At 41.0% G+C, this 9,339-nt stretch overlaps 1 protein-coding gene across 2 annotated transcripts in view; it reads right to left on the reverse strand.

Annotated features, from left to right (window-relative positions):
* Positions 1-7,410, reverse strand: part of NDST1 (N-deacetylase and N-sulfotransferase 1) — a 42,452-nt gene extending 35,042 nt beyond the window's left edge. For both annotated transcript variants that reach the window (XM_058168983.1, XM_058168984.1), the window contains exons 1-3: positions 6,880-7,410; positions 2,627-3,109; positions 224-311 (exon numbers count right to left, since the gene is read on the reverse strand). In XM_058168983.1, coding sequence (XP_058024966.1) covers positions 224-311; positions 2,627-3,109; positions 6,880-7,386 — 1,078 coding nt within the window. In that variant the 5' untranslated portion in view covers positions 7,387-7,410. The remainder of the gene's footprint in view (positions 1-223; positions 312-2,626; positions 3,110-6,879) is intronic.
* Between the last annotated feature and the right edge of the window lie 1,929 nt (positions 7,411-9,339).

Here is a 9,339-nt window from a genome sequence, read left to right on the forward strand (position 1 = left end):
AGATGGTTTATAAAGTACAAATCTCAGCAGCCTTAGACATCATAAAAGATAATAAAGGATGCCTGTTGTCATAGATTAAATTTGGAGGACTTCAGATTCTTACAGTTGCTGTAATGCTTTAAGACACTTGCATATTCCAGTTATATTAGGTAAATTTTCACCAATCATAGAGGATAAAATTTTTGAGAGGCTACAAAGAAAACTTTGCCAATTGTATTCTTACCTGTGTGGAAAAATTTCCCTGAGTAGCCCAGATTGAAGGTGAAATTTGGGATGTGGGTACGTAGTTCATTCTGAGTATCAAACAAAGCCTACAGGATGGAGAAAAGAGAATTTAAAGAGTAGCTTACAGAAGAGATTGGATCTACATAACTAGATGGTACTTGGCTCAATAGTAGTAATTTTAAGAAGGATCTGGGAGTCCTAGTGGACAATCAGTTAAATATGAGCAAGCAGTGTGCTGCAGCTGCCAAAAAAGCCAACACAGTCTTAGACTGCATAAACAGAGGGATAGACTCAAGACCATGAGAAGTGTTAGCACCACTTTATAATGCCTTGGTAAGACCTCACTTGGAATATTGCATTCAGTTTTGGGTCGCTACAATATAAAAAAAGATGTTGAGATTCTAGAAAGAGTGTAGAGAAGAGAAACAAAGATGATTAGGGGACTGGAGGCTAAAACATATGAAGAATGGTTGCAGGAACTGGGTATGTCTAGTCTAACAAAGAAAAGGACTAGGGATGACATGATAGTAGTGTTCCAATGTCTAAGGGGCTACCACCAAAAAAAGGGGGTCAACCTATTTTCCAAAGCACTTGAAGGTAGAACAAGAAGCAATGGATGGAAACTAACCAAGGAGAAAACCAATCTAGAAATAAGTAATTTTCTATCAGTTAGAACAACTAATCAGTAGCATGGCTTGCCTCTGGAAGTCGTGGGTGCTCCATCCCTGGAGGTTTTTAAGAAGAGATTGGACAGCCAACTGTCTGAAATGGTATACGGTCTCCAGCTCGAGTAGAGGGTTGAACTAGAAGACCTTTCAACTCTCTTATTCTGTTAATTACTGAATTTTCCAATCTCTTACCAAAACCCCATATATATAGCACAGGAAAGCCCCATATATAGCATGAATTACTGCATGAGTATGGATTACTGCAGATAAAAGAAACCTTTGTTCAATCATTCACAAGACTGGAAGTTTCTGGACATTCTATCACAGATTCTAAATTCGATATTCCTGCTTTTTGAAAAGCTGACCATCATCTACTGACTTTCAGAAACATTCAACAACATATTCAAGAATGAAATGTGTAAACAGCAGCCTGTCTTCTTGAATCATTGTTGCTAACATTAGAGTTGCAATACTTGACTGAATGTCATAAGGGTCAGTCTACCGTTCCTGCTGCAACTTTCACTTCCAAAAAGTGGGAGGAAGAAGCTTCTTTTTTAATGAAAAATATTTTAGTACTGCCCTAGAGGTTAAAAAATAAAAGCTAAGCATCACCAAGTTCCATGCTACCATAGAAAGTGAAACAAGAATGTATGCTAGTTCAGATATTTCTTTTCATTAACGTGTTAATACATGCATTTCATTTATTCACATGCCATACTAGAAGTTTACTTCTACAGGACAGCTATATTGTAAACTACAGGTATATTTTGCAATATCCAAAGTTTAGAGATCTACTATTAATAAAGCAATCTTTGGACTCACATATCACCTTTCTGATAGGAACAGATATTTAAATTCACTTGAGATATCTTTTATGAACCATGCTCATGTTAGATCAATTCTATTTAGAAGCAAGGCTATATAAGGAAAAAATGTTAAATATTCATTCAGTACATTCAGATCTTGCCAAACTGGGTCTTTAGTCAGGAAGCACCTGTTATTTGAAGCTTTGACTGATACATATGTATTAAAATTAAATGACTAGCTAGAGGGTTCAGTAGCCATCTCTACTTTTGTTGAAATATGAAAAATAATAGCCAGTAATTTAAAAGGCAATTTATTGTATTTATTTATTTATCAAATTTATTATCTGCCTATTTACCACAGGGTAATTCTGGGTGTATTGTATGATTTTTGTTTTTCTTTGCTGTTCTTCTAAAAGTAGCTAATGACATTAAATAAAATTTTTCAAAAACATCTTGCGGTAACTAGCAATGTCTGCTATACGGCTCAAAGGTTCCCCCATCTCCTTCTCCCCCGTCCCTTTGACCAAATGTTGATTAACATTTGACCAAGATCAGAGTTTACTGGTCAGTTGCTTATAAAATACTCTCCTCAAAACAAATTCCTTTCAAGATAAATTGTATATTTCATAAGATGTCAAAAAATTGTCTAGCATCTCACATACAGAACTTTCCCATTTTATGCAAAGTGTTTCATGTTAGTGCATGTGCACCCATCTATAGCTAAATCAGTTTAGGCACCTGCAATCCAAACTGTATGCTAGCAGATAGAACAAGCAGCAAGAATTCTGTGATCTAGGTCACTGATCTGAGCATCAATGAAACCCATTTAAACTTTTCCTGTAATGAAATGAACTCGAGGGTCAATAGGTCCCACATCAACCCACAACCGTAAAACGAAGACCAATATGCCGGCCTAAGAACAATTACCTTGACATCATCCACCTTCATCCGTGTGCCTTCCTTGCCAACAAAGATATCATCAATATCTACCAAGATGTAACGGTCAAGGGGAAGTGAAAGCCTCTTGCCAGTCAGGAATGAAACAGCGTCCACAAAGACCAGTTTGTGTAACCAAAAGTTGAGATTGTTGCCAAAAAGGACTCTCTGGATGCCATCGTGGAGTCCCAAGTCTTGTACGACGGTGGTGTGGAGTGCGGCATCAATGCTCATGTGTGGGATGGATTCAGCTGACTTGGTTTTAGCGAGGAGGACTGGTTCATATGTGGAATGGTTTGACTGGAAGACTGTCCAGTCCTCCCCTGGAAGAAGTCCCTTCTCTACCTCACTTGGCCGCGTGATGTACAGCAGCGGTGATTTGGGATTGATGCTGCAGTCCTTCAGTGCAAGGTTGGAGTGGAGAAAAAGGGGGAAACCTTTCAGCTGAGCACTCAGTAAGCTGTTCTCGTTCGCCTGCAAAGAGATCACATGAACTGAATGACAACTGCAGACCGGAGGTTGTCAGGCGACAGTAAATTCAGGAACAAGCAAAGAGAATTTCAGCTTACCGTCAAGGAGGTAACTTTCTCTGTTTTACAGTTCAGAAAGCACAATGTGTCCTAGTTGCTTGGCAAGTTTCAGGACTAAAAGGCCAAAGGACACTAAACACTTCGAGCAGAGATGCATAATTCAAAAGCTTCCCCATTCAAAAGCTTTCATGCAGCATCCAGAAGCCGCAGCTGAATTCTTGTTTGTAATATATAAACTGGTAGGGAAAGTTATTACAGGCATGGAGGGTGACCTTGCTACTGTAACTTTAAGTCTGTGGATATTTTCAGTCATTCAGGTCATAGTTGTCTCAAAGGTGCTTTTTCAAAAGGCAATTGGACTGTTTTTTTCCATCTGAGGAAAAAGAATACTTTTCACTTCTCATCCAAGAAGCTTCGTCGGTTCTGACAGGATGGTGTGGGCAATGGAAGGATTACTTCTGACAGGATTTGGGGGGCAAGGGGGTGGTATCATATTTTTTTGCAGTCATCTGGTTGCTAGCGCTCTCCCTGAGAGCTCTTGAGGCCACAGAGGACCAGAGTGCAAATGGGGATGGCATCTTCTTGGAACTGCTGCATGGCAGCCCTCTGTTGAGAGAGGGGTGATCAATCTTAACATAAATGGCCCCTTTTACCCCTCTTTGAAACCAATGGTCCTCTCTATCCAGAATGTGGCCTTTGCTTCCATTGTTCCCCACCGTACTGCCAGGACCGATGAAGCTTCTTGAATGAGAAGCTAAACATAGTATTCTTCTTCCTCAGAGAAAAATAAGTCCAGTTGCCTTTTGAAAAAGCACCTTTGAGACTATTGTAACTTTGATTTTGTTTTAGTTTAATTTTAATATGGTTGAAATCATTTTACTTATTATCGCACCCAGACCCTTCTTTTAGAAGCACTGAGACTTTGCTCTTGATTAAGCTATCAATTAGGTTCCTAAAACAGTCAACATGTTTACTATCTTCAGTCAAATCATAAGAATGTCATTAATATATGCATTTCAGCAACTGGAGGATCCAGTTCACAACGGAATATGGAACAGTTTATTACCAATTTTAACATGAACCTCTTCTTAGAAGAAGAATCCAGATTATATATAGCTCAGAGTCAAGCATACAGAGAACTTTGTCTGCCTCCTGTTTTCCCACCACAACCCTGTGCAGTGGGTTGGGCTAGTTAATTGTATAAACTAATTATTTTACAAGTGGCACCATATTAAAAAAAAAATCTTCTCTGAGCTGCCCATTATAAAAGGGGAAGAATGGAATCTAGTCATTACTTATCTGTAATTTAAATATCAGCAGACTGAAGGGAAGGAGGGCACTGAAGACAGAAATCCTAAAGGCGCTTCCATGTGACGCTGAATATGACAAAACAACAAATCTGGGGGTGGGGCTGGGAACTGCTCTCTAGCATTCAAACTCCAGATGGCATTTTTCCCTGAACAGACACAAGCAACCTAATAAGAAATGAATAGGTTACTTGTTTCAAGATTTGTTGCAGAGAGCAAGAATCCAGTGCTTGTGCACTCTGAGAATTATAAAATGTCAGGATTTAAATTTATGATGGTTCATTTAATTCCTCACAGAGTCCAGAGCTGCTCAGAGCATCTGGCTGCATGTCTTTGCCATTAAGCTAATGCAAAATAAATAATGGCACTGCCCTTGATTCAAAATATTGTAAGAGGTATATATATATATGTACATATATATATGTGTGTGTGTGTGTGTGCGCGCATATATATGTATATGTATGTGTGTGTGTGCTTGCGTGCGTGTAGATTATATATATATATATATATATATATACATAGTCAAATAAGGGACTAAGAAACATGCTCTAAGATTAGGACAAAATATTCCCCTTGTCCATTAATGTCCTCACTTACTCTTAACCCACACTCCCAAAATGGCTTTCAGGGGACAGATATAGATGGCTCTCAATGGAAGTCCTAAGAACTAAAAAATGTTTTAAAAGGCACTGTTCATATGTTCACAGAGGGAAAGAGAGAGGCAGAGAGGGAGGGAGAGAGAGAGAAGAAGGGAGAGAGGCAGAAAGGGAGAGGGAGGGAGGCAGAGAGGGAGAGGCAGAGCGGGAGAGGGAGGGAGAGAGAGAGGGAGGGAGGGAGAAGGGCAGAGAGGGAGAGAGAGAGGCAGAGAGGGAGAGGAGGGGGAGAGAGGGAGAAAGAGAGAGGGAGAGAGAGAGGCAGAGAGAGGCAGAAAGGGAGAGGGAGGGAGAGAGAGAGGCAGGGAGAGAGAGGCAGAGGAAGAGAAAGAGGGAGGGAGGGAGAAAGATATTTTGCCTACATGTATTCAACCAGGGTAAATCCTGTGACCTAAACATCTTCCAGACAATCAGTTTGGCACAGTGATCAAAACCTTTATTATGATCCTCAGGCCACACCACAGCAGCTTAGTTAAGATCAAATGTAGTTCTGATTAAGAACCAGATTAAAAATTGGAAAATTGTGAATTCTAGTTCCACCTTAGACCCAAAACCAGTTGGAAGTTTGGGGAAAGGTTACTGAGAAGATGGTTGGCTTACAACTCCAGAGAGCTTTAGAAAAAAAAAACCAATTATCTGGTCAGGATTCAGTCCAAACCATAGCACTGAAATGGCATTGGTTATGCTTAGCAATTACTTTTGGTGGGCCCTGGATAGGGGTACTACATTTATCTTGTATCTCCTTTCAGTGGCCTTTGATACCATGATGTTCTTCCAGAAATGGAGCTCACGGTGTTGTGCAGGTTGCCTCTTTCCTCTATGGCCAATTCCAGGCCTCTGTTTTGGGGTACCCTCAGGGTTGCATTTAACATTCACATGAAGCAGCTGGGGGAGGTCATCTGTATGCTGATGGTACTCAGCTGTAGATCTCTGCCTTGGCTAATCAAGTAATGCCATCAAGCTCCTTTCCCAGCACTTGGGAGCTTGTGAAGGTCTGGACAGAGGAAGACAAACTTTATCCCAACCTTGGCAAAACTGAGTGTGTGAGGAGTTTTTTAGGGTCCATGGTTCTGGAAATTCTCCATCTTTAATTTTGCCTGGGGGTGACTTCCCTTGTCAAACCAGTGAGTAATTTGGGTGACCTCTTGGGATCACAGATTCCCACCCTTCCTAGCAACCATAACCATGCTAGGAAGATGAATGATTCAGGCCAGCAACTATGGAGACATCTGCTCCATAGCTAGGAGAATAGCTAGGAGAAAGCTTTCTTACAATGTCTTTGTATTACCGTCTACTTTTATGCATAAAATGTGAAGTAAACTAATTTTGGAACATTTTGTAGATACAGTAAGTATCCGATTAGGTTATATAATATTGTGTTGCATGCCTCTGGCCTTTTAAAAATCTCAGGTGTGAAGCATTTCTCTGCCTCTGAGATGTTTTCAAGACAAACAAACAAAACTGTGTGTCAAAAAAATAAAGGAAACTCAGCTACTCAGTTCACTTTCTTTTTGCAGAGAAGCACAAACAGACCTTGGGGAATATTAACAAAGAATCATCTCACAAGAAATCAGGAAAGGAAATTACAACCTGAAATTTCATAGTTCCCCTTTGATAACTTCATTGTGCAGTAGGAATAGGTTAACATATACTATTCTGCTTTTCACTGTTGCTCAAATCTTATCTGCAGAAGTCGGTGTATCGCTTCTCCTTTCCCCATCATTTCAGTAAACACTTTCTCAAATTTGAAATACCTTGAAAAAGCCAATGATGCCTACACCGTACTCTACGCAGTACTTGTCCAAGAGCTCACGGTTCCAGGCATCCAGGTTCACATACTTCAGGATGTTCTCATAGATGATAAGTGCAAAGCGCCCTCGGTCCTTGTCAGTCAATGTAGGCATGTCTCCCTTCCCCGGAGCGATCTCTGTCAGATATTTGAAACGACTGGATTCCAAGATGGCCACAATCTCCTGTCCCAGTTGAGAGTAAAGGCTTTCCACAAACACAAGGACCAAGGGGTCAGTCCGAGAAGAATCTACTACTTTGATGGGTTTTATGGGTAGCAGGCGTGAAGGAGCAATCTTCGGTTCATCACAGTCTGGGCTCGGGATATCCCCAGAGGGTTCCAGTCCCCTCTTCCACCCATATAAATAATATGCGGAGACAAAAACACTGAGCAGGCAGAAGGCAAAGAGCAAGAAGAGCACCACTTGAGGAGATACCTGCCGGAAGCTCCTCCGGATCCTTACTAAAGTCATCCTTGCTTTGGAAAAGAGTTTTCAGGTTCCTTCCCCACCCCACCCACCCTTCCCCCCTCCCTCCCTCCAGGTCTCAGCTCAGGAAAGACTGGAGATAGTTTCACAAAGAGGCCATACATGTATGGCATTGCCCCTGTGACAGTCCATTATCCATTCTGGTCCTTTTTCATGTCACCATGGCAAATCCATTCAAAGTTCCTTTCTCAGATAAAAATACCAACAGTTTCTCATCATCACTGTTTTATTAGGATGGAAATCTGACAGCCTTGGCCTTCAGGAACTGTTCTCAAGAAGCGGGACCACATGGTGATTCCTTGGGTCTGCGAACAGAAGCAAAGGGGGGGGGAATGTTAGCAGTGGGGAAGAAAAGCCTCACCTCCCAGTTCAGAAGCTCTGCCTCTTAACTCATTTGTTTCCAAACAGAGAATTTATGGGCCCCTCACATCTACTTGGCTTGTCTTGCAATTGGAGTGGGAGAAAACTCACTATACCCATCGATAAGTGTTTTTTCCTTTTGTTTTACGTTTTTTTAAAAAATTATTATTCCTTATCATGTACCATGCAGTGAACTTTTTGCCACTATTGCATAATAAAAGCTGGACTTGTTAAGCCAATTCTTTGGGAGAGCAAAATATTCCAGTGGGTGGATGATTAGGGATGCTCTTTTTTCTTTCCAGAGCATTCAACTCTGCATTCTTTCATCTTTTTTTTTTTTTAAGTTTCCCAGGCTATTTAAGCCCACATAAATAGCACAAGGAAGGAGTCAGAGAAATAGCTAAGGAAGATAAAATGCAGGCTCGTGCATAAAATATATATATATATATATATATGCAAACTGGATCTTTCCAAGGCCTTAATCTGCAGAAGGGAGAAAGAGAATAATAGAGTAACTTCAACCAAGTTCAACCAGCTTTATAGAGAAACTATAAATGTAAGATTGCAGTAACCCCACCCTCAATTCAATCTCAGAGCATCAATTAAGAAAAAAAAACCAGCTGCCCTTCAGAGAACCATACATGCAACAGTCTTACACAGGACCCCATAGTTTGTTTCCCCAGTCTTGCTGATCACTCCCATGTAGCTTTGAGGTAGCCGCCACACTCTCTGCACCTGCTTCAGCTTAGTGTCAATCACTTGCCAGCACACCACAAGAAGCCTTTAATGCTTTGACAGTGTAGAGGACTGTAAGAAATGCTGCCATTGCTTTGTATGCTTGGAAAGGCCAGAGGGGGCCCTCAGCCCAGCTTTCACTCATGGAACAAAAACATGAAACAATTACAAAGGTTCTCCTATAGGCAGTCACTGAAAGAGCCATTCCAAGGCTATGCTCCCAAAGAAGAGAACATTATTCAATGCAAACGGTTGGGGCATTTTACCTGTAGCTTAGAACACCTTCAAAGTACACATCGACACAAGACAGCCTCAGGAAAGCATAGAGAAGTAAGCAGAAAATGTGTATTTCTCCCATCCCAGTTTTGAAAGGCAAACCCGGTTTCTTTATTCTCTCACTGCGGATCAGTGCAGTAAGTTTTCCAGTTTCTCAGTCAACAAGTACCGTATTTTTCGGAGAATAAGACACACTGGAGTATAAGACGCACCTTAGTTTTTGGGGAGGAAAATAAGAAAAAAGCTGATTGGCAGATGGATCGGCCTCCCAGAATACCCCCAATCAGCTGTTCCCAGAGGTGAATTTTAGCAACAGGTTCCTTGGTTGTGAGCTCTGTGCCTTGCTTTTTTTTTGGTTTTTTTTTCTGCCTCTGAAACTCCCTTTCAGAAAAAACTTTTTTCTGCCTCTGAAAGCCTCCAAAACAGAACTTCAGAAAAAAAGCCTCTGAGGCTCTGTTTGGGAGCTTATTTCTGAAGCTCTGTTTGGGGACTTCTTTTCTGAAGCTTCTTTCAGCCTCTGAAACCTCTTTTTGAGAAGCTGGGTGGGGCTACATTCTAAGTATAAGA

This window comes from Ahaetulla prasina, chromosome 2 (genome assembly GCF_028640845.1).
Source record: "Ahaetulla prasina isolate Xishuangbanna chromosome 2, ASM2864084v1, whole genome shotgun sequence".
Lineage (NCBI taxonomy): Eukaryota > Metazoa > Chordata > Lepidosauria > Squamata > Colubridae > Ahaetulla > Ahaetulla prasina.